Below are 25,453 nucleotides of genomic sequence, written 5' to 3' on the forward strand. Positions count from 1 at the left end.
ATAAAGGGGTAGGTGGTGGTTGTGATGGTGGTGATGGTGGTGGTGGCTGTGATGGTGGTGATCATGGTGATGGTGGTGATAATAAAGGGATGGGTAGTGGTTGTGATGGTGGTGATCACGGTGATGGTGGTGATGATAAAGGGGTAGGTGTTGGTGGTGATCACAGTGATGGTGGTGACGATAAAGGGGTAGGTGGTGGTGGTGATCATGGTGATGGTGGTGATGATAAAGGGGTAGGTGGTGGTGGTGATCATGGTGATGGTGGTGATGATAAAGGGGTAGGTGGTGATTGTGATGGTGGGTGATGGTGGTGATGATAAAGGGGTAGGCGGTGGTCTGACGATGGTGATGATGGTGGTGCTGATAAAGGGTAGGTGGTGGTTGTGATGATGGTGATGATGGTGATGATAAAGGGATGGGTAGTGGTTGTGATGGTGGTGATCATGGTGATGGCGGTGATGATAAAGGGGTAGGTGGTGGCTGTGATGGTGGTGATCATGGTGATGGTGGTGATGATAAAGGGGTAGGTGGTGGTTGTAATGGTGATGATGATGGTGGTGATGAAAGATAAATGATGATGATGGTGAAAGATAAATGTTGATGGTGGTGATGATGGAAGTGATGATGATAGTGATGGTGATGGTGGTGAGGATGGGGAAGGACAAGGTGGTGGTGGTGGTGGTAGTGATGGTAAAGGGGAAGGTGGTGGTTGTGATAGTGGTTGTGATGGTGGTGATGATGGTGGTGGTAATGGTGAAGGATAAGTGTTGATGGAGATGGTGGTGGTGATGATGGTAGTGATGAAAGATAAGTGTTGATAGTGGTAATAATGGAGGTGATGATGATGGTGGTGGAGGTGGTGGTGAACTCTATGGTTCAATTTCTCCCAGACCTTGGTCTGTAAACTAGATATCACTAACAGAAGGGCCATCCAGTGCCCAAGCTGATGATGCTCACCTGGGGGTTCAAGGTTTAGGACAGGACCAGCCAAACCTGCCGTGAAATTTTCCCATTTGAAAGATCGGAAAAGAACTGTGCAGCCTTCCACAAAATTGTGCTGAAGATGAAGTTAATCATCCAGGCCATATTTTTGCCAACTCCAGTCTAGGCCTTTGAACCTCCTCAAAAACCCCTTCTCTCAGGCTATCCCTGGTTCCCTGTGACCCCACACAGCTCCCCATATTCCACAACACCCGTAATGAGGTACCTGACCCAAGCCTGCCCTCCAGGGCAGGACCTCAGACTCTGACCCTCACTTTGTCCTCCTTTAAAACATGTCTATCCTAAGCCCATCCTCCTAGAGCTCAGAGCATATCTGAGTAACTGCTGAATTGCCTTACCATGTCAAATTGTCATTGATGTCAAAGCTGTCCAGTCTAATTGAAAGGAATGGCCCTAGTAGTGGAATTTCACACACAATGACAGGTAGATGGACCGTGTGCTTTCAGAGTTTTCAATGAGGAAGAAAGTTTATTTTGAGCGCGTTAAAATCTCACTTTGTCAGCTTCTTGGAATCTAAATGACAGGTGCAAAAAAGAACATGTCAATGTGCTAGAGAAAGGAAGGACCATTCCAAGCACCGGACTGGGTGCCGGAAAGATAACAACAGTGGGCTAAGACAGACATGGTCCCCACCCTCATGGAGAGGGTGGTCTAGAGCAAGGATCAGCAAACTACCCCCTGCAGGCCCAATCCAGCCCACTGCCTGGACTTGCAAATAAAGTTTTATTTGAACACAGCCACACTCATTCATCTACAGATTGCCCGCAGCTGCTTTCATGCTACAATGGCAAAGTTGAGTGGTGGTGACAAAGACCAAATGACCATAAGGCTACAAATATTTGCTCCCTGCTCTTTACAGAAACAGTTTACCCATCCTGGTCTAGAGGGGCAGCATATGTCAGACAAAGAACCCCACAAATGGTGTGGGGGTGCCCTCTGGCTGTAGAGAAACAGGCTGGAGAGGAACTTTTGATGGGAAGGCCCAGTCTGGCCATGGCACCAGAAATGCCCCAGCAGACCTTGGTCTGTGGACCGGCTATAGGGCCATCCCATGCTCAGACTGAGAAGGCCGGTGTGGCCCCAGGGTTCAGGGTTTAGGGCAGGGCCAACCATGGCTGCCATGAAATTTTCCCATTTGGGAAATTAGGAAAGATCTGTGTAGCATCTGACAAAATTGGATGGGAATGGGGCCAGCTGGGGAATCTCCACTCGGAGCCCCACCCACAACCAGCTGGCTGTGCCCATGGCTCCCAACAATAACTGGGATCTTGAAGTCCTCCAGCATGGCCACTCATAGGGGAAGACACTTGCCCAGGGTCACACTAGGAGACCAGGACAGAGCCCCAGGAGAATGCCGCCCTAGGAAAACCAGCATTCCTGACTCTCAACACAAATGCGAGCTCTGTGTCATACAGGAAAATGTCGTCAATCCACCTGCATCCTTCCCAGTGGGATAATTGTGCCTTGAATCAGCCTCTAAAAAGAATGTCTGACCTCAAGGAAAATCTATGGAGTGAGTCAGGGAAAGTCCGTAGAAAGTGGGGGCTACCTTTCAAGGGCTCGCCCAAGGGTCTCTAGCAGCAGGAAGAACGCCAGGCCTGCTGTCATTTGCCAACAGCATTCACTTGGCCCCTGGCATGGGGCTGGGTCTCCGAGGAACCACAAGGGGTCGTCACGCTGGGAAGAAACAAGGTGCCTGGAAAAGACAAGGACAGGGCTCCAAGGATCACCTCCGGCTCCTGAGGATGTAATCTGAGGGAAGGAAGTCCCTGTTTATCAAGGTCAGAGCCTGGAGCCTTTGTTTACAGACCTGGCTGGACAATGGGAGCAAGTCCTGAGCCGCCTTCTGAACCCACAAATATGGGTTTTTGGCATTAAGATGTTATGTTTAAATACAGTGATCTTAGAAAACAGGAGTAGGGAGAGTGGAGGCTCCCAGAAACCCATAACCCTCATCTAATCATGAGAGAAACATCAGACAAATTCCAACAGAGGGGCATCCTGCAAAATACGTGACTCATACTCCTCAAACCTGTCAAGGTCATCAGAAACCAATGAAAGTCTAAGAAACTATCACAGCCATGAGGCACTTAAAGAAACATGACATCTCTGTGGAATGTGGTATCCAGTGTGGGATCCTGGAATAGAAAAAAGACATTAGGTAAAAAAAAACTAAGGAACTCTGCATAAACTATGCCCTCTGGTAAATAATAATGCATCTGTATTGGTCCATTAATTATAACAAATGCACCACATTCATGTAAGATGTTCATACTCCGGGAAAAAGAGGAGCAGGCATCTGGAAACTCTCTGCCCTAGTTTCTCAATTTTTCTGTAAATCTGGAACTGTTCTAAAAAATAAAGTCTAGGGAAGAAAAATTGAAGGGAAGGAAAACAGAAACTGGATATTCACATGAAATTGTATGCAGAACTCCAATCACACAGATCCAAGCTGATTTCCTCCCTCCATCCTCCCTGCCCTGGTGGGTCCTAACACACTCACTGAGAGCCCAGTTGGAAGGCCACCATCTTATCCTCACCTTGAGCAACTCACACAGGGCCCCAAACTGTCCCCTTCTCTTTGAGTCTCCACTGTCCTCGCAGGTCACAGGTTACAGAGCTGAGGCATGGCTTCTTGCCTCTAGTCCAGCTGTTCATCATGCATCCTGGCCACTGGGCCTTAGTACCTCCTCATGAACCCACCTGCCCCCTGCACGCCACAGCCTTGCTCCAAGATGCTTGTTGCTGCCCACCTCTCTCCCACCCTGCCCGACCAAGGGGGCGATCCTCACTCCCTGTCTCCACTTCCTCCCCTTCTAGACTCTTCCCTAGGCTGCATCATCTAACTTCCCACCCTATCAACCCCTGTCAGTGCCCTCACTGAGGGCTCCAATGACTGCACTGCTGCTAAACCCTGGGGACACTTTCCAGACTTCATGGGATGTGGCCATACCCTCTGGAATCTCCCTCTTCTTTCTTGAGACCTCAGCCTCTCTGAGTTCTCTGGAGGAGTCCAGCCTTTTTTTTTTTTTTTTTTTTGAGTCAGAGTCTCGCTCTGTCACCCAGGCTGGAGTGCAGTGGCGTGATCTTGGCTCACTGCAACCTCTGCCTCCCAGGCTCAAATGACCCTCCTCCCTCAGCCTCCCAAGTAGCTGAGACTACAGGCACGTGCCACCACACCCAGCTAATTTTTTTTTTTTTTAATAGAGATGGGGTTTCACCATGTTGGCCAGGCTGGTCTCAAACTTCTGACCTCAAGTGATCCACCCACCTTGGACTCCCAAAGTGCTGGGATTACAGGCATGAGCCACCATGCCCCCACCCCGAGTCCAGCCTTTCTAAAGAGTCCTCACCAGATGCCTTCACACAAAAGCCCTTGCTCTATTTGACTTTAAATGATGTGAGGCAGACTCAGTAGCTCATGCCTGTAATCCCAGCATTCTGAGAGGCCAAGGCAGGAGAATTGCTTGAGCCCAGGAGTTTGACAACAGCCTGGACAACATAGCGAGACCCCATCTCTACAAAAAAATACAAAAATTAGCCGAGCTTGGTGGTGCACACTTGGAGTCCCAGCTACTCCGGAGGCTGAGGCAGAAGGATTGATTGAGCTCAGGACGGGGAGGTTGTAGTGAGCCAACACTGAGCCACTGTACTCCAACCTGGGCTACAGAGCGAGACCCTGTCTCAAAAAAAAAAAAAAAAAAAAAAAAAGTCTGGGCGTGGTGGCTCACACCTGTTATCACAGCACTTTGGGAGGCCAAGGCAGGCAGATCACTTGAGGTCAGGAGTTTGAGACCAGCCTGGCCAACATGGTGAAACCGTGTCTCTACTAAAAATAGAAAAATTAGCCAGGCACGGTGGCACATGCCTATAATCCCAGCTACTCAGGAGGCTGAGGCAGAATAATCGCTTGAACCCAGGAGGCGGAGGTTGCAGTGAGCCAAGATCGTGCCACTGCACTCCAGCCTGGGCAACAGAGCTAAACTCTTGTCTCAAAAAACAAACAAACAAACAAACAAAAAAAGCAATGTTGCACTTCCTCAGCATGCCAGCCTCTGAGGCTGCAAACCTAGATCCTGAGAGCCACAATGGGATCTGTACCCTCTGTACTCCTAGTGGGGGCCTGGCGCCTCCCAGGCACCAAGTTATATTTTTTAATTGAATAGAATTCTATTTTGGGGACATACTAACCTTCTATGAGAGTATCATTGTATATGCATAGAATACTATTCTATAGGAACTATACCGTTCCTAATATTTTCTGTTTCTATGATTCTTTAAATGGAGATCCTCTAACCTGTGGCTCTATTATTGATAATTATTAACTAGCATTTATAGAACCCTGTTTGGTGTAAGATGCTTTACATATATTATTTTCCAAATCTTACTCCTTGGGACATGAACAGTACATGTTACACAGAAAAATGGTTCTGTGGTCTAAGAAGTATGGAAAATCCTGAGTTACACAAAGCTCACTGGAGTTCTTTTCTGCAGAGCTGTACATTGTAAATCTCCAAGAAGAGAATATTTTATGCACCATTTTCTGTACTGGGCCCAGGGGTGTGCTGATAAATGTTTGACAACTGGCTGTCCAGGGGAAAAGTTCTGATTCGTAGCACTTGCCAATTTCCATGGTGTAAATATTCTCACCATGTCTCATTTCAAGCTATCAATGTGATGTCATCGAAGGCCAAGACAAGACAGGAGAAGATCCTCATGAGCACATCATTATGTAGCATTTCCATCATACAGATACCATAAACACAGATAACCTCAAAACACAGTCAAAGGTAGCAAAACAATTAGGAAGCGATGAATTCTGAGAATTCGTTGTTTTTCGTGATTTATTTAATTGTAAGTTCATATAATTTAATTTGTAATAATGGCTGTATTTAACAATCAGCTCACAAATATTCCTGAAAATTTAAGCTGGTTCTTGAAAGCCAAGCTGATACAATCCAGCGCCAGCACACCACTGGCTAGGACCCCATCTTTGTGTGGAACAGCAGAAGAGTTCAGTGTTTCCCAGAACTCATCTTCAAAAGTGCTGTTCTACTCCTCAGAGCAAAGCAACATCAGAAGCAATATTTCCATTTTACAAATGAGGCAACTAAAACTTAGAGAGGTTAAGTGACTTCTATGGGGCAAAAATATCCTTTGCCTTCCAATGGCACCAGGTATATTTTTTCCACTCAAAAAATGTTTTCTAAGCACCTACTCTGTTCAGGCACCATTCTAGGCATGCTGGGGCTCTGCCAGGCAACTCACACCATGAGAACAACTCATTGGTGACTAGTCAGAGGTTCTTTTTTTTTTTTTTTTGGCTTTTTAAAAATTTTATTTTCAGGGGTACATGTCCATGTTTGTTACATGTATATTGCATATTGGTGGGGATTGGGCTTCTAGCATACCCATTACCCAAATAGTGAATTATGGCCAATAGGTTATTTGTCCACCCTCGCCCTCATCCCAACCTCCCCTCTTTTGGAGTCTCCAGTGTCTATTATTTCCATTTTTATGGCCATATGTACCAATTGTTTAGCTCCTACTTATAAGTGAGAATATGTGGTATTGGATTTGTTGCTTCTGGGTTAGTTCGCTTAGGTTCATTTAGGATTACGGCCTGCAGCTCTATCCATGTTGCTGCAAAGGACATGATTTTATTCTTTTTTATGGCTGCCAGAGGTTCTTGATAAAAAATCTCAGTGTCATATTTAGGGACCCTGGCCAGCACCACACACACCACATACACACATGCACACACATGCACATGCACACTTGTGTACACACATTCTCACTCACACACTCACACACAGCCACCGCCGCCCATTCCCAGCTCACGTCACCTCTTCTTTTCTAGATCAAGTCAAGTGTGAGTCGCAAGAATGCCAAGTACCTGCTCAAAGGAGAATATGTGGGCAAGGTCTTCCGGGTCGACGCAGAGACAGGAGACGTGTTCGCCATTGAGAGGCTGGACCGGGAGAATATCTCAGAGTACCACCTCACTGCTGTCATTGTGGACAAGGACACCGGCGAAAACCTGGAGACTCCTTCCAGCTTCACCATCAAAGTTCATGACGTGAACGACAACTGGCCTGTGTTCACGCATCGGTTGTTCAATGCGTCCGTGCCTGAGTCGTCGGCTGTGGGTACGTTGCATGCCCACTCTGTCCTCCTCCCTCCCTTATCCCCAGCCTGGGGGCACCTCTCACATCAGCCACTTCACTGCCTGGGGTAGGAATCCAGTGAGTTCAGGGCAGTGATTGCAATGCCTATGTTGCCACTTTACATGATTTGAAAGAAACTCTAGTTCCTAACAAGCTCTGATCTGGCCACAGGCTGAGCTCTGACCCTAGTCATAGACCAAGCCCTGATCCTAATCATGGACTGAGCCCTGACTACAGTCATAAACTTGGCCCTGATCCTGATCCTGGACTGAGCCCTGATCCTGATCATGGGTTGAACCCTGACACTGGTCACAGACCAAGCCCTGATCCTGATCGTGGACTGAGCCCTGACCCTAGTCATAAACTTAGCCCTGATCCTGATCATGGACTGAGCCCTGCCCCTAGTCATAGACTGAGCCCTGATTCTGATCATGGACTGAGCCCTGACCCTAGTCATAGACCAAGCCCTGATCCTGATCATTGAATGAGCCCTGACCCTAGTCTAAGACTGAGCCCTGATTCTGATCATGGACTGAGTCCTGCCCCTAGTCATAGACTGTGCCCTGATTTTGATCATGAACTCACCCCTGGCCATCAGAGGCATATCTCACTACTCTTTGGAACAAACTCCACTCACTTCCTCTGACTGTCAGGACTAGCACACCAAGAGTGTAGCCTTTACACGTGAAGACTGTCATGGCCTGCCACTAAGGCAAAAGGATTCATCTCTAGGGGCCATGCAGGAGTGGTGTGGGGGACAGAGCACTAGCCCCAAGGTATGTCACCAGCCTGGGCTCTGGGCTCAGGAGGTTACTACTCCACCTCTTCAGTACCCCTCAGACTCCAGAGGGTGCCAGAAAAGAGCTTCTCTCTTCAGTCCAGAGTCTCCAGCCAGGGCCCTGGGACCAGACCTTTGGGTTGAGTGTGAGATCCTGGAGTTCAAGGGGATGCAAGAAATGACACCACCCCTTTGGGGGCACCTTTCCAGGAGAGGGAGAAGCAGCTCATTGCTGTCCTCGGTTTCTCTCCCTGACCCCAACCCTCCGCCCCCTCCCTCATTTCCCCAGGAAGCACACAAACCACTTGATCTCTTTGACCCCTTCAAGGTTGACCTGGCTGGGCCCCCACTGCCACCAGCACTTTGCCCCCATGCAGGCTCCTCAGAAAACAAAACAGCCTTTTATTCCCAGGACCTGGGGGAGGCGGGGACAGAGCACAGCCTGAGCCCCATCTGCTCTGTTCCAGGAATGGGGTAAGGGGCCTTGCAGTCACAAGTCAGCAACCCCAGGATTCTCTCTCTGCAGGGACCTCGGTCATCTCTGTGACAGCAGTGGATGCAGACGACCCCACTGTGGGAGACCACGCCTCTGTCATGTACCAAATCCTGAAGGGGAAAGAGTATTTTGCCATCGATAATTCTGGTCTGTGTGACTAACACTCCTGGACAGTCACTGACTTGGAGGGACAAGGGGAGGTGGATACTCCAGGTGCATGTGCTAAGGGAAGTCCAGTCTCACAGGTGTCACTAGCTACTGAACCACACTGTACCATGGAAGTAGTCAGTATCATATGTAAAGACAAGGCGGCTGGTCAAGGGAGAAGGAAGCAGGCAGGTGCCCAAGACGTGGACTCAAGTCCAGGGAACAAAATCAGGATCTTGTTACCCAAGAAGTGGCCAAGGGGCAGCAGAGGATGCTGGCTAGCCGCTCTGGGTGCAGGTTCAGACAGACCTGGTTTCCAAAGCCAGCTCTGCCACTCACCCCCTCTAGAGACCTTGGACAAATCAACTAACTTCTGCAAGCCTTAGTTCCCTCATCTAGGAGGTAGGAATGCTTATATTTATATCGTATGGTAGCTGTAAAGTTTGAGTTAGATCATGTATAAAGGCAGCAAGGCCCATAGTAATTGCTTATGTGGTGACTTAACAAAAAATATAAGGACTGACTCTTGGGAGCAAGAAAGAAGTCCAGTGGAACTGTCTTTCAGAGAGATGGCAAATACATAGCACAGATGCCACTACTATGCTACAGTGCACCAAGGCAGACATCACTAATCTATCACAGCACTCTTTCCGTCTGAGCCTAGATATGGCCTCATGGTCTTTGTCAACACAATATTTCAGGTGGCGAGGACCAATACCGAACCCAACTATTGGGCCAGCTTTGGCCTCACAGTATAGGCTATGGAGGTAGTGGGTTGTAGACTCAGAGTTCTCAGCCCCAGTTGCACAGTGGAACCACCTGGGAAGCTCTTAAGTCAGGTTCTCTCTGGGCAGGCCCTAGGCATGGGTATTTTCTAGAAGCTGGTAACATGGCTCCTGCTGGGAATCTTTTTGCAGGACGTATTATCACAATAACGAAAAGCTTGGACCGAGAGAAGCAGGCCAGGTATGAGATCGTGGTGGAAGCGCGAGATGCCCAGGGCCTCCGGGGGGACTCGGGCACGGCCACCGTGCTGGTCACTCTGCAAGACATCAATGACAACTTCCCCTTCTTCACCCAGAGTGAGCCCCTCCTCTAGGGCCCTGGGAAGGGGGGCTGGGATACCCCAGACTCAGTGACTTGGGGCTCTGGGAAAAGAGTTACAAATCCCTTTACCTCTCCCTCTATCCCAGGGTAGGCCTAATGCCCAAAGGAGTCCTTTGGGTGAAGGGAGGGGCCCTGCTTCCATCCCAATACCACATTCCCAAGGCCATCCTGCTGCCCCCTGCCACAATCCCCTCATAGGCCAGAGGGAAATCCCACTCCCTGCTGGGTGCCACCACTGTACTGTGTCCCACCATGAGACACAAGCAGTTTCACCCAGATCCCATGGGTTTGGGAAAATCAAAGCCCTGAGACTCAGGTCCCAGCTAGAAATTCCCACAAGCCAGTGAACATGGGGACAGCAAAGTTCTATATCCAGAGCCAGGGCTGGGCCCTGACCCCACCTACACACTGACCCACCCCACAAAGAATGTCTAATGAGAGCTTTTCCCATGCCCTGGGGCAGATGGCTGTCCACTTGCAACTCCCAGTGCTGATACTGTCATTCAGTTGTTCAGCCACCCTAGAGACAGGCCAGTTGTCCTGAAGTGGCTTCCTGGTACATGGCATCAGCTCCCTGAAGGCAGGACTTGTCTCTCTTCTCCATTGATAGGTCCCCTAGCAAAGTGCTTGGCATACAATAGGTGCTCAATAGCTATTTATTGGATGGAGGGATGGATGGATGGACATACAGATAGGGAAGAACCTCTTTACCTTGAGAATCCCAGGGGTATTATTATTTATGATTATTTTATTATGCCCATTTCTTTTATCAAAATATGTTAGAATAGCTGAAAGAGGCAATCGCCTTGTCTATCTCATTAACCCAAGGCCCTTTGGGGTGCTCTGTTTGCATCAGCCAAGTACACATTTGTCGTGCCTGAAGACACCCGTGTGGGCACCTCTGTGGGCTCTCTGTTTGTTGAGGACCCAGATGAGCCCCAGAACCGGATGACCAAGTACAGCATCTTGCGGGGCGACTACCAGGACGCCTTCACCATTGAAACAAACCCCGCCCACAACGAGGGCATCATCAAGCCCATGAAGGTTTGTAGGCCAATGGCAACAATGTCAAACGTGAGGCTTGGGGCTCTTGGCACCCACAGGTCCTGCTTTGGCATTGCTCCTGGGCCAGAGACCATCAAAGGACCATCAAAGCTCCAAGGTGGTCATGTGTTCATGGAGACTGTGATCCAGTGTCTTAGGCCAAGTTACTTGGGAAGCAAATCTTAAGGCCATGACTGGATGTAAATTGTTTATCTGGGAGGTGATCCCAAGAAGCCCCAGGAGCAATGACCCATTGAGGGGTAAGTGTGGAACACATCCCAGAGTTGGAGAAGCTGAGGGTGAAGGAGCTGGGGTATTTATATACCCGCTGTCTGTGGTGTTGACTGGGGGCTGCCCCCGGAGTTATTACCTCTCTGGCACTTTCTGGCCTGCCATGTGTCCTGGCCAGTAGAAATCCATCAGCATGAAGAAAACAGTGAATAATTGTGGTGACATGGATGGCCACTGACACTGGATGCTGCTGACAGCCAGAGAAGCCAGATTAACTGAATCTGGAAGAGGAGGGAGAGGTCCTGTGAGGGGCATAAAAAATGCCTCTGGAATGGCCATGCAGAGGATTGCAAGTCCTGGGCCTGAGTCCTTCTCTGAACCAGCCCCATGCTGGGGCTTGGAAACACCAAGGAGAGGCAGACACAGCCTCCAGTGTCAGCAAAGGTCTCAGCGAATGGGGAAGACATATGCATGAACAAAAAAAGTACAGCCAGGTGTAAGTGATACACAGCAGCTCTGAACAGGGAGCAATTACCTCTGCTGGGAGGGGTTTCTGAGAGAGCATCTGATTACCTTCTGCTTGGCTTCCTGAGGGATGAGTAGGAGTTTTCTAGGCAGGCAAGGGCAGGAGAAGGATCTTGAGCAAAGGCATAAAGAAAAAGCATGTCCGGCCGGGCCGGGTGGTTCACGCCTCTAATCCCAGCACTTTGGGAGGACGAGGCAGGTGGATCACCTGAGGTCAGGAGTTTGAGACCAGCCTGGCCAATATGGTGAAATCCCATCTCTACTAAAAATACCAAAATTAGCCGGGCATGGTGGCAGGTGCCTGTAATCCCAGCTACTTGGAAGGCTGAGGCAGGAGAATCACTTGAACCTGGGAGGTGGAAGTTGCAGTGAGCGGAGATCGTGCCATTGCACTCCAATCTGGGCACCAAGAGCAATATTCTGTCTCAAGAACAAAGAAAAAGCCTGTCCTTAAGGACCTGTGGGTAGAACCACTAGTGACGCCCTTAAGAGCAGGACCATAGTTGATCCATTCCATGTCCCAAACGCTGGAAATAGGGCCAGGCACACAGCCAGGGTTGTGGGTATGGCCATGAGGCTGCTGAGATGAAATGGGGAGCAGCTGAAGACAGACACCAGGCCCAGCCGCTGTCTTGATGACCTCAGAAATATCACTTGTCAAGGCCATGGGCCCCTCATCTATAAAATGGGTGTCATCCTGGTACTACCTTGCATGGTTGCTGTGCAGATCATATGCCACACACATGCTTGGCCCAGAGCAGGCACTCACCATCCTTTTTTCTTACGCAGCCTCTGGATTATGAATACATCCAGCAATACAGCTTCATCGTCGAGGCCACAGACCCCACCATCGACCTCCGATACATGAGCCCTCCCGCGGGAAACAGAGCCCAGGTCATTATCAACATCACAGATGTGGACGAGCCCCCCATTTTCCAGCAGCCTTTCTACCACTTCCAGCTGAAGGAAAACCAGAAGAAGCCTCTGATTGGCACAGTGCTGGCCATGGACCCTGATGCGGCTAGGCATAGCATTGGGTAAGGGGGCGTGTGTCCATGAGGATGATAAGGACAATCCGGCCTGGATGTTCCTATGCCTGCTGGTCTGAGGCCAGGACTCAGAGAGGGGAACTGGCTTCTCCTAGCACTTACAGGGAAAGTGACAGAGGCAAGACCAGAAGCCCAAGCTCTTGCACTTGGCAGCCTGGCATCTTGACCTGCCCGGGCTCCCCCACCTAGCATGGTCCTGGGCATCCAGAGCTACTTGTCCTCTGTCCGGCCTTGAAGGCTTATTCTCTGCACCACAGCTCTCACCAGTCCTATGTGGTAAGATCTGACAGTCAAGAAAGCAACCAATCAGACGACACACCAGAGGCCCCTTCACTAAAACTGTATTCTTGAATCTATCTTTCCCAAACCACAAAAGTAAGAAGTGTTCATTTTATACAGTGAAACAGCACAGAGATCTACCAAGAAAACACTGATAACCCCCACTCTCAGATAACTCATGTTCGTGGCCTAACCTGGTCCTATTGCTCCTTTCTTTTCGTGTCCACACAAACATGTGGATGCATTTATGGTGGGTTTGTTGTTGTCTGTTTGCTTTTGATGTTTGATTGTTTTAAAATTTTTTTGGATCATGCCATGCTCGTTTCATCGATATTTGCTCTCCATCTTAACTAAATTTCTCTTTTACAATCTTTAGAAAAAAATGATATAGTTCCAACAGATACTTTTTAGAGCCATATAATATGCAATAGTAAGTATAAATTCAATTCAATCTTATTTTATTGTAGATGCATAGCTGATTTTGCCAGCACCATTTACTAAATATTATAATGATAAGTCATCGTTTTCCCACCTTCATTATATGCTAAGTTTTCTGTATATACCTGTATCTACTTCTAATTCTCTGTCCTATCCATCATTCTATAGCAAAGCTATTCTGTTTTATTCTACTAGCTTGTATAAGTTCATTCTCCTATAAAGAAATAGTTAAGACTGGGTAATTTGTAAAGAAAAGAGGTTTAACAGGAAGTATAGTGGCTTCTCCTTCTGGGGAGGCCTCAGGAAACTTACAGTCCTGGGGAAGCAGGCACGTCTTACACGGCCAGAACAGGAGTGGGAAGAGAGTTGTTACACACTTTTCAACAACCTGGTCTCATGATAACTCACTATCTTGAGAATAGAACCTGGGGGATGGTGCTAACCCATTCATGAGAACTCTGTCCCATGGTCTATCCACCTCCCACCAGGGCCCACCTCCAACACTGGGGATTACATTTCGACATGAGATTCAGTGGGGACACAGATCCAAACCATATAGCTTTACACTAGATCTTAGATATACATAAAAGTCCTTCCCATGTTGCTTTTTTATTTGATATAACTTTTTGTCAACTCTCATTTTTTCTTTTGTGAAATTTAAAATTTTGTATCCAGGTTTTTTTAAACATTAGAATTCTAGTGTTTGTATATTATAAACATTAGTGTTTATATATTAATTTTGGTATAGCTAATGTTTCAAGGGTATTAAGTCTTCTTATTAAGGACAAAATATGTTCTTCCATTTTGGCCTCATATCCTAAGTTTTGGGACTACTCTTCATTGCCATTCTTTTCTAAATAGCCTGTAATTATAATTTTTGTTTCTCCTTTGATCCAAGGGTTTATTTAAGAGATTGACTTGATTATTTTCATTTACAAGTCATAGGGTGTTTTTTTTTTGTTTTGCTTTAGCTTGTTCTGTGATGTGATACAATTGTATTTGTGTCCACTTCTTCCTAGAATATCTAAGTTTTGACTTTATGTATTTAAATTTTTCTATTCAGTTAACAAAGGTTTGCAACTATTTTATCTTCATTATGGTTTGTAACTTTCATCCGAATGTAATTAGCCAATTTGTTCTGCTTAAATATTTTGCCTTTAATTCTGTTTCTTGATGTTACATTTGTTAGTCCTGTTTTCCTGTTATTCATATTCGCCTAATGCAAATTTTCCAACCTTTACTTTTAACTTTTCCAGGTCATTTGGCATTAAGTTGTCTCTTGAAAACAAGAATGCATTTGGCTTTGCTTTTTAATCTAAACTGAAATGCTTTGTGTTTAACCTATTTACATTTTTCATCATAATTGATATGTTTGATGTTACTTCTTTTATCTTGTTTTACATTTCTCATTTATCAAACTTAATGGCTTTTTTCTTTTTCCTCATCTTTGCTATACAGTCTATGTTTCTTTATTTTTTTTTCTCCTAGATATTTGGATGAGGTGCATCCATTTTTATTTCTACCACTGAGATTTACTTCTGTCTGCAAAATTTAAAATGTTTTCTTGGACCTATATTTTCTAGTTAAAACTATTATACACATACACACACCCGTTGCTTTTCTATGTATGATAAACAAATCAATAGTTTTGTTTTAATTCTTCCCATGCCAGGTTTTACTTTATATTGAGATGTTTAGTTAGATACAGTAAGTTTTCAAAAAAAAATTCAGGACACAAATATCTTAGTTCTTTGCCTTTTTTGGGGGGTGGGGGGGACAGGTTCTTCCTCTGTCACCCAGGCTAGAGTGCAGTGGCACAACCATAGCTCACTACAGCCTTGAACATCTAGGCTGAAGCAACCCTCCCACCTCAGCCTCTGAGTATCTGGGACTACAGGCACACACCACCACACCAGGCTAATTTTTTTTTTTTTTTTTTTTTTGGTGAGACAGGGTCTCACTCTGTCACCTGGGCTGGTCTTGAACTCCTGGCCTCAAGCAAACCTCCAGCTTCAGCCCCTCCCAAAGCACTCAAATTACAGATGTGAGCCACCATGCCCAACCTTGCCTTCTAATAACATCTAGATGTATTCATATAATCCTCAGATTATAAACACTTCCCTTCAAAAATACTATCAATGTATTCTAGTATTTAATTTTGTGGGGGCATCTGAGGCAAATCTGATTTTTCTTTCTTCATAAGGAAATTATTTCTTTCTGTCTGGACTCTTTTCAGTTTCTTCACACAGCCTTGAAATTTGTAAGTGTCATCAGGATATGCCTAAATATTGGGGTTTTTTTCAATGATGCCTGATGTCAATGACATCTTATAATCTGTAGACTCAAGCCTTTCTTCAGATCAGGAAAGTTTTCTTTTCTTTTCTTTTCTTTTTTTTTTTTTTTGTTATTTCTTCTGTTCTGTTTGTTCTGGGATTTTCCTCATTAATAGCAACTATTATTCCTATGTACACAAAACATATATATTTATCTTTCCATAGATTTTTCCTGATTTCTGAAAGAACTTTTTAAGTTTTTTATTTCACAAAGTTAATTTCTTTGTAATTACTTCTTATCTCTTCCAGCTCTTTTTGTATTCCTTCCTGGCTCTTGCCCAATGATCTTTTCATTAATCACTAAAACAAGTCCCAGCTATGGTGTGATGTCACCTGTTCAGCTCTGAAAGTGCATCTGATGGTCTCAGGTACCACCTCCAGTCCAGTGATGGCAATGTAACTAAGATCAAAGACATTATCTTGCTATCCTGAATCCCTCTGTGTAGGTCCGCTCTTGTCTGAGTGGCAGAGTGCAATGAGCAGTGAGAGAGGGGCATGGAGTGGGATGCAGGGGACAGATGCAGAAGGGCCTTGTCCATCATGCTGAGGAGTGTAGACTCAGCAAAGAACAATGGAAAGCCATGAAACTCTCTCCCCTGGGCAGATACTCCATCCGCAGGACCAGTGACAAGGGCCAATTCTTCCGAGTCACAAAAAAGGGGGACATTTACAATGAGAAAGAACTGGACAGAGAAGTCTACCCCTGGTATAACCTGACTGTGGAGGCCAAAGAACTGGATTCCACTGGTGAGTGGCCACATCTGCCAGGGCACCTGGATTCTTTTCCTTTTCCCTCATTCTTCCAAAACTGGCATAATCAATAATTTGGGGTCTCTAGACGTATTAGAAGTGCCTGCTGAAGCACCCGCTGGTTGGGATGCTATAGAGCTTCCATGCCCAAGTGTGGTCCTTGAACCCAGCAGTATCAACATCCCCTGAGACCTTGTTGCATCTCGGGCCTCACCCCCACACTGAATCGGAATCTCATGCATGTCACAGTTTGAAAACCACTGTCATGAAACAGGCTGCGCAGATGTCTCTGTGACGAGAATCACCCAAGTCACCTATTAAGCATAAAGCTCTACTCCACCCTGCAGGTTCTGGTCCAGTGAGCCAGAGATGTGCATTTAACAAGGGTCCCATGATTCTTAGTATCATGGCTGTTTGGGAAATGTTCCTTCAGAGGGTGTTTATGCACCAGTTAATAGGTAGAATTCAAAATGTGAAGCAGCTTCCAACTTTGAGATTGTGAGGTTCTCTAGAAGTTGTGTAATTTTTGCCAGAGGGAGGGGCAAGAGTTGGAGTTTTGCATCCTTTATCTATATTAGAAAATCACAATCACCCTCCAGGAGAACTATTAATACTCCCACTTTACCCAGGAGCCCGCTAGGCCAAGGATCCCTGGCGCCTGCCGGGCCCACCCAGACTCACTTCTGCCAGCACAGCTGCTGCCCCAAACTGTAATGGACTCCTGCATGTTTGGCCAGATCAGTCTTTGCTTCTTTCTCCTCCACATAATCCCATTCATAGACTCTTTACATTTAAATGGTTTAAAATACAGAAAATACAGAAAAAGAGAAGAAAATACTCCTCCCACCAATGCCACCATGCAGAGACAGTTACTATTAGCACATTCATGTATTTTTATTTTTATACATATTTTTATACTTACATGAGATTGTAATGTTTGTGTAAGATATTATATTCCACATTTTTACTTAACCTTTACTTAACCTTATTCCAGAACCACTTTCTCATGGTACTAATTTTTTTTTTAAGAGAGAGACAGGGTCTCACTCTGTTGTCCAGGATGAAGTGCAGTGGCACGATCACAGCTCACTGCAGCCTCTAATTCCTGAGTTCAAATGATCCTCCCACTTCAGCCTCCTGAGCAGTTGGGACTACAGGCGTGCACCACATTGCCCAGCAAATGTCTTAATTTTTTTTGTAGAGATGGGGTCTCACCATGTTTCCCAGGCTTGTCTCCAACTCTGGGCCCCAAGCAATCCTCCCTTCTAGGCCTTTCAAAGTAGGAAATTACAGGGGTGAGCCACAGCACCCGGCCTTCAAATTTTTTTTAATTATATGTTTAAGATGTAAGTGACATAGGCATTGTCAGTGGCCATCCATTTCAGTCTTTTCCAGTAGCCTAGTTTACTGACCCAATCTCACTTAGGTTGTTTACCTTTTCAATTCTTTTATGATTAATTTATTATGTTTTATGTATTTAATCAAATAATTAAATTTTTAATTTTAGGAATTTAATTACAATTTTTTTTAATGCACTTAGGTGGTTTACCTTTTTGATTCTCATAATCAAAGTAATACCTCAGTAAACCTTATGGATGAGATTTAACACCTCCCCCCACCAAACTCCTTTTATCCAGAACACCATCCTGGGCCTCTGTTCCATAGCCTCCTCCTGCAAAAAGTGGCCTCCATAGGGCAGCCCTCCTTCCACACATCTTCCACCCCCCAAGGCCAGCATCAGCTGAGCCCATAATGGTGACAGTCTTCTCCCCTGCAGGAACCCCCACAGGAAAAGAATCCATTGTGCAAGTCCACATTGAAGTTTTGGATGAGAATGACAATGCCCCGGAGTTTGCCAAGCCCTACCAGCCCAAAGTGTGTGAGAACGCTGCCCATGGCCAGGTGAGTCTGGTTCAGGCGGGAGGGGAAGGCAGCACCACCCTGGGGCAGGCTGGGGGGCAGAACTGCTCAACAGAGTCAACAGGAGTTCCCCTGTACAATAGCCTTGAGGAAAATAACATTATGCCCATTTTACAGATGGAGAAACTGAGGCTCAGAGGGAATATATGGGGAGTAGATTGGCGGGGCAGGGAAGTAGAAAGAGTGGCTTTATGAAGAACTAAATAGGTGAGTGTTGCAGGTGGGAAACAGCCATGGTCAGGACTTAAACCCAAAGGCTCCATCGCTAAACCTCAGACCACCCCACCACCATCACTGACTATCTCCTGTCTTCCACACTCCAGCTGGTCCTGCAGATCTCCGCAATAGACAAGGACATAACACCACGAAACGTGAAGTTCACATTCACCTTGAATACTGAGAACAACTTTACCCTCACGGATAATCACGGTAGGCATCAAAGTAATCAGTTCAGCTGGGCGTGATGACCCACACCTGTAGTCTCAGCTACTCAGGAGGCTGAGGCAGGAAGATCGCTTGAGCCCAGGAGTTTGAGGCTGCAGTGAGCTATGATCACATCACTGCACTCCAGCCCGGGCGACAGAGCGAGACCCTGTCTCCAAAAAAAGAACAAATGCAGTCAGTTGGCTCTAACAGGGTCGGGGTGAGGTTATTTGAGTCTTGAGGCACCAAGGTCAAAGACCAGGCCAACAAACTGAGGGCAGGCTCCCACTGGGATTTTCAAATCATTAGATATTTTGTACAATTTCTGCCACATACATTGTACAATTGGTCTATGCAATGGTCAGAGACACTCCATCCAAACTCCCAAGTCCACATCGCCTGCAAGGAGGAGTACAGAACAGATGTGAGGATGCAGGCAGTCAGCTCAGTTCAAGAACTAGCCAAGGAGTCCCCTCCCATACTGGAGGCTCTATGGGTCAGCAAAACTGCACATTAAACATGGAACTTTGAGGTCATTCCCAAAGAGTCAAAACTGGAAATGTGAAATCCTAAATCCCAAGGATCCAGTGAGCTTTGTTTTAATTCAGCTACAATGATTACTCACAATTAGCAGGGTGGCCCGTGTGATGTCATTAGCAGCCAATCAGAGCTTCTGAGGAGTAGGTGCTGACTTGAGTGATGATGCTGAGTTGACTTCATTCCAGCCACAAGTAGGCAAGCTTCCATGGCCTCTGAAATTTCCTCAAAAAAATAGAGAAAATTCCCCTTGGGTTTAAATAGAGTGATCCTTCACCTAGCATGGGATGGAATTCCTGCCTGTCCCTAATGGGCAAAACTATGGTGGATGAGGATGGCTGTATTGCAGCAGCCCATTACTACATTTAAGGAAGACTGGGGAGTGGGGTCCCTGAAAGTTGGAGGCAGACTTGAGGGATCAACCACAGACCAGTCCTTAAGGAGACTCCTGTGGGATGGAGAAGGTGGCCCTGATGTGTTGACAGTCAATGACAGACCATTCAACACCCAGTTGTCATTAGAAGTAAATAATGTGGCAAAAATGTCACCCCCTCTCCAATGTCCACCTCAGTCCCATCTCAGAGTGGGGATCTGCAATACAGTAGAAAGATTCAGTGCCACCCCAAAGACACCCATATACAATAGGAGACAAGTCTGTTGGTGTCAAATTCACTTATATCATGAACATCCTGCATGTCAAAATCTCTAGTTTCTCCCATAAGTGTCAGTGACATATAGTTTATTTTGAAATATAATAGACTTAATGCTGAAATGTAATTATGAATAATGAAATATAATTGGCTTTCATTCAAAATCGAAAAGATGGATTCCTGGGTTTTTCAATCCAGTGTGTGGAGCCTGTGTAGCTAAGTAAATCCTGGAGTAGGGAGTTCCTGGATCCTTCTCTGATCGTTGACATTACAACCTCCTGGGACCCTGCAAAAGGCAGATTATCTGGCCTCTGCCCAGAACCACTGAATAAGAAGTGTGTGTGAGCATAGGGGTCTGAAAATCAGCATGTTTTTAAAGCTCCCTGGGGGATTCTTGGGTACAGGAAACCACTGATTGGATCTGGGAAGGTGGGCGGGGCCAATATTTGGACAAAAGCATTTCCCAGTTCCAAACTGCCTGGGAAACCCGCAATTCTATATGTAATCATTTTCTCTGTGCCCCAAGGGACATGCCCATTGTTTTTACTGTTTTCAACAATGTAACAATGGATTTTCAGAGAGAGCAGAAGCTGCCTTAGAAATTAGCCTAATGCTAAAAGACTTTTTAAAACTTTATTTTTCCCCACTGCTTGTCAAAGCTTGAAACGGAGCATTAATTAATTGAGCTGAAAGAGAAAACCTCCTGTTACTGGAGTGGGGTTAGGGAAGAGGAAGGGGAGAGGCATCAGTTGCCCACAAATACAGAAGGCAAAGGATTTGACCTTCTTTCACCAAGGCATTCTTGGAGATTGGGTCAAAGCAGCTGCCCCAAAATATCCCCTCTGTGGAGGAACAGACCTGCACTCAGATGGCTGAAACAAGAGGCGCTGGGTGCAAAGGGCAGAAAAGCAGCCCAGGGAGCACGCAGGCTGGTGCAGTCAGGGAGGGCTTCCTGGAGGAGCCAGGTTTCCCCATCTGTGCAGATGGCAAAGCCTGACTCCGAGGCCTTGGTGTTTCCAGATAACACGGCCAACATCACAGTCAAGTATGGGCAGTTTGACCGGGAGCATACCAAGGTCCACTTCCTACCCGTGGTCATCTCAGACAATGGGATGCCAAGTCGCACGGGCACCAGCACGCTGACCGTGGCCGTGTGCAAGTGCAACGAGCAGGGCGAGTTCACCTTCTGCGAGGATATGGCCGCCCAGGTGGGCGTGAGCATCCAGGCAGTGGTAGCCATCTTACTCTGCATCCTCACCATCACAGGTCAGTGCTGGGCAGGGTGGGGAGAAGACACAGTGGGTGGAAGGGGATGGAAGGTGTTGGGAGGCGGGGAAGCTTCACAGGAAAAGTAGAGGCCAGAGGTTCAGGCCCAACCCTGCCTCCAATCTGCAATGCAGCCCTTAGCCAGTTCATGTGCAGGATGCAGGATGTGAGCTCCAACCACCTGGGTGCTCACGGTGGGGGATGAGCCAGGGAGGAGGAGGGGGTGGGACTCAGGACTCCTCCCCCATGCATCAGGCCAGTATCACTTTAAAATAACTTATACATAACAGTCACTCCTTCCACTTAGATATTTTCAGCATTTACTGTGTGCCAGGCATTGTTCTGGGCATGTATTTACATAAAACCTATTTTTGAAAAAGGAAAAAGGATCCAGTTCTAAAATGGAAAGTTTAAAAACTTCTAGTTTAGATTGTCTCCACGTGCTTTCTTTCTTTTTATAGAATTCCTCCGGCCTTGATACATATTTTTTTTCTTGTTTGGGCCTCAGAAATGTTAGGAGCATTGTAGGCCTTAGTTTGGATTTCCCAGGGAGCAGCCCTGGGATGAGGATTGGGGTGGAAGTGGTTTATTTGGGAGGTGGTTTATTTCCCTGGATACCTCCTAAGGCAGAGGGGGAGTGAAGCTGGGAAGGGAGGAGGCCAGCGAAGGTGGAATGTTCCCATCGTGAGGAACTGGAGCCTCCTCCCATAGGGTTGCCGGGAGGCAGCGTGGGGCCACCCCCCAGCATCATCCCACCGAGGGAGCACAGTGATGTACTGTATCCTGCATTTCACTTGCCATGAGACGCAGCAGGGGCTGATCCTCCAGAGGAAGCCCTCAGGTGATTAGAGATCACCCTGGCACTCATGGCAAGGCCTGGATACAGCCACGGGGCACCTGCAATACAGATTCCAGGCCTCTCCTGCCTGTAGCCCTCCTGAGAGTGGCCTCGGTATGCCCCACTTCTGGGACTTCTCCAGCAGAGATTTCTCCTTTATTAATAATTAATGATGATGATGGCATCCCCACCACAAATAGAATTGCATTTGACCTCACAACCATCCTCCCAAATATAAACAGAGCAGGGAGGTCATCATTTCCATTTTACAGACAAGGAAACTGAGGCTGGGGGGCAGGGCTGCCTTCCAGGGCATCCCAGCTTTACTTATGTATATAGTAGTTTGTTCAGTAACTCAAAGCTAGAAGGCCTGAGCCTAATTTTAGAAGCTCTCTGCACTTCAAGGTCTACCCCTCCTTAGGGATCCAAGACCCTCACATAGCCACACCCCTCAGAGATTCCCACAGGCTGAGCATCCGCACCTGCCCATGGGTGTGGGGGAACGGCAGCGGTGGGAGTGTCGGGCGAGGTGGGGATGAGTGTGCGGGGGAGCGGCAGGGACGGGGTGTAGGGGGATGGCGGGGATGGGGGTATGGGGGAACGGCGGGGATGGGGTTGCAGGGGAAGGGGGGCCAAAAGGATGGGGTTGCAGGGGAAGGGGGGGGTCAAAGGGATGGGCATGCTGGGAGGGCGTGGGGGTGGGGTTGCAGGGGGCAGTGGGGATGGGGGCATGGGGGGCCGCCCAGGCCCCCAGCCTTGTCTGACTCTGCCGCTCGGCTCCCTGGCTGCAGTGATCACCCTGCTCATCTTCCTGCGGCGGCGGCTCCGGAAGCAGGCCCGCGCGCACGGCAAGAGCGTGCCGGAGATCCACGAGCAGCTCGTCACCTACGACGAGGAGGGCGGCGGCGAGATGGACACCACCAGCTACGATGTGTCGGTGCTCAACTCGGTGCGCCGCGGCGGGGCCAAGCCCCCGCGGCCCGCGCTGGACGCCCGGCCTTCCCTCTATGCGCAGGTGCAGAAGCCACCGAGGCACGCGCCTGGGGCACACGGAGGGCCCGGGGAGATGGCAGCCATGATCGAGGTGAAGAAGGACGAGGCGGACCACGACGGCGACGGCCCCCCCTACGACACGCTGCACATCTACGGCTACGAGGGCTCCGAGTCCATAGCCGAGTCCCTCAGCTCCCTGGGCACCGACTCATCCGACTCTGACGTGGATTACGACTTCCTTAACGACTGGGGACCCAGGTTTAAGATGCTGGCTGAGCTGTATGGCTCGGACCCCCGGGAGGAGCTGCTGTATTAGGCGGCCGAGGTCACTCTGGGCCTGGGGGCCCAAACCCCCTGCAGCCCAGGCCAGTCAGACGCCAGGCACCACAGCCTCCAAAAATGGCAGTGACTCCCCAGCCCAGCACCCCTTCCTCGTGGGTCCCAGAGACCTCATCAGCCTTGGGATAGCAAACTCCAGGTTCCTGAAATATCCAGGAATATATGTCAGTGATGACTATTCTCAAATGCTGGCAAATCCAGGCTGGTGTTCTGTCTGGGCTCAGACATCCACATAACCCTGTCACCCACAGACCGCCGTCTAACTCAAAGACTTCCTCTGGCTCCCCAAGGCTGCAAAGCAAAACAGACTGTGTTTAACTGCTGCAGGGTCTTTTTCTAGGGTCCCTGAACGCCCTGGTAAGGCTGGTGAGGTCCTGGTGCCTATCTGCCTGGAGGCAAAGGCCTGGACAGCTTGACTTGTGGGGCAGGATTCTCTGCAGCCCATTCCCAAGGGAGACTGACCATCATGCCCTCTCTCGGGAGCCCTAGCCCTGCTCCAACTCCATACTCCACTCCAAGTGCCCCACCACTCCCCAACCCCTCTCCAGCCTGTCAAGAGGGAGGAAGGGGCCCCATGGCAGCTCCTGACCTTGGATCCTGAAGTGACCTCACTGGCCTGCCATGCCAGTAACTGTGCTGTACTGAGCACTGAACCACATTCAGGGAAATGGCTTATTAAACTTTGAAGCAACTGTGAATTCATTCTGGAGGGGCAGTGGAGATCAGGAGTGACAGATCACAGGGTGAGGGCCACCTCCACACCCACCCCCTCTGGAGAAGGCCTGGAAGAGCTGAGACCTTGCTTTGAGACTCCTCAGCACCCCTCCAGTTTTGCCTGAGAAGGGGCAGATGTTCCCAGAGCAGAAGACCTCTCCCCTTCTCTGCCTCACCTGGTCGCCAGTCCATGCTCTCTTTCTTTTCTCTGTCTACTCCTTATCCCTTGGTTTAGAGGAACCCAAGATGTGGCCTTTAGCAAGACTGGACAATGTCCAAACCCACTCATGACTGCATGACGGAGCCGAGCCATGTGCCTTTACACCTCGCTGTTGTCACATCTCAGGGAACTGACCCTCAGGCACACCTTGCAGAAGGCAAGGCCCTGCCCTGCCCAACCTCTGTGGTCACCCATGCATCTTCCACTGGAACGTTTCACTGCAAACACACCTTGGAGAAGTGGCATCAGTCAACAGAGAGGGGCAGGGAAGGAGACACCCAGCTCACCCTTCATCATGGACCGAGGTTCCCTCTGGGCAAAGCCCCTCACACTGCAAGGGATTGTAGATAACACTGACTTGTTTGTTTTAACCGATAACTAGCTTCTTATAATGATTTTTTTACTAATGATACTTACAAGTTTCTAGCTCTCACAGACATATAGATGAAGGGTTTTTGCATAATAAGCAGGTTGTTATTTAGGCTAACAATATTAATTCAGGTTTTTTAGTTGGAAAAATAATTCCTGTAACCTTCTATTTTCTATAATTGTAGTAATTGCTCTACAGATAATGTCTATATATTGGCCAAACTGGTGCATGACAAGTACTGTATTTTTTTATACCTAAATAAAGAAAAATCTTTAGCCTGGGCAACATAGGCAGACCCTATCTCTACCAAAAAAAAATTAATTAGCCAGGCATGGTGGCAGGCACCTGTGGTCCCAGCTACTTGGGAGGCTGAGATAGGAGAATCACTTCAGCCTGGGAGATCAAGGCTTCACTGAGCTCTGAACGCACCACTACACTCCAGCCTGGGTGACAGAGTGAGATCCTGTCTCAAAAAAAGAGAAAGAAAACCTTTGAGATTCTTCCATTTCTAGAGCTGAGAGAGCACTTGTGAAACACACACACATGCACAAACATATAAACATGCATACAAGCATGCACATGCATGCACAAATACACATACACACACACATGCACACACACCACCACCACCATCATCAGAGGAACTTACAGAAAAGGGGACATTATAGATTCCTAGGAATATGCCAAAGCTTTTCAAAGCCTCTATGGACAGCTCATTCCTTAACTTTTCCTTTTAAAATTTTTTTTAGCTTCTTATTTGCCCCAGCCACTATCACTGCCTCAGGCAGCTGCAACGTTAAACAATTGCCACTGATTACTTTCAACAAATAACCTCAG

General features: G+C 47.7%; 1 protein-coding gene across 1 annotated transcript in view; it reads left to right on the forward strand.

The window, feature by feature from the left end:
• The window catches only part of CDH5 (cadherin 5), a 38,244-nt gene extending 13,347 nt beyond the window's left edge, over positions 1 to 24,897 (forward strand). The window contains exons 3-12 of the mRNA XM_003823693.6: positions 6,863 to 7,151; positions 8,474 to 8,590; positions 9,508 to 9,672; positions 10,554 to 10,741; positions 12,287 to 12,534; positions 16,201 to 16,343; positions 18,124 to 18,248; positions 18,590 to 18,695; positions 20,897 to 21,142; positions 22,772 to 24,897. Of these exons, the coding sequence (XP_003823741.4) occupies positions 6,863 to 7,151; positions 8,474 to 8,590; positions 9,508 to 9,672; positions 10,554 to 10,741; positions 12,287 to 12,534; positions 16,201 to 16,343; positions 18,124 to 18,248; positions 18,590 to 18,695; positions 20,897 to 21,142; positions 22,772 to 23,289 (2,145 nt within the window). The 3' untranslated portion in view covers positions 23,290 to 24,897. The remainder of the gene's footprint in view (positions 1 to 6,862; positions 7,152 to 8,473; positions 8,591 to 9,507; positions 9,673 to 10,553; positions 10,742 to 12,286; positions 12,535 to 16,200; positions 16,344 to 18,123; positions 18,249 to 18,589; positions 18,696 to 20,896; positions 21,143 to 22,771) is intronic.
• Positions 24,898 to 25,453: the final 556 nt, after the last annotated feature.

The sequence above is a fragment of the Pan paniscus genome, chromosome 18 (genome assembly GCF_029289425.2).
Source record: "Pan paniscus chromosome 18, NHGRI_mPanPan1-v2.0_pri, whole genome shotgun sequence".
Classification (NCBI taxonomy): domain Eukaryota; kingdom Metazoa; phylum Chordata; class Mammalia; order Primates; family Hominidae; genus Pan; species Pan paniscus.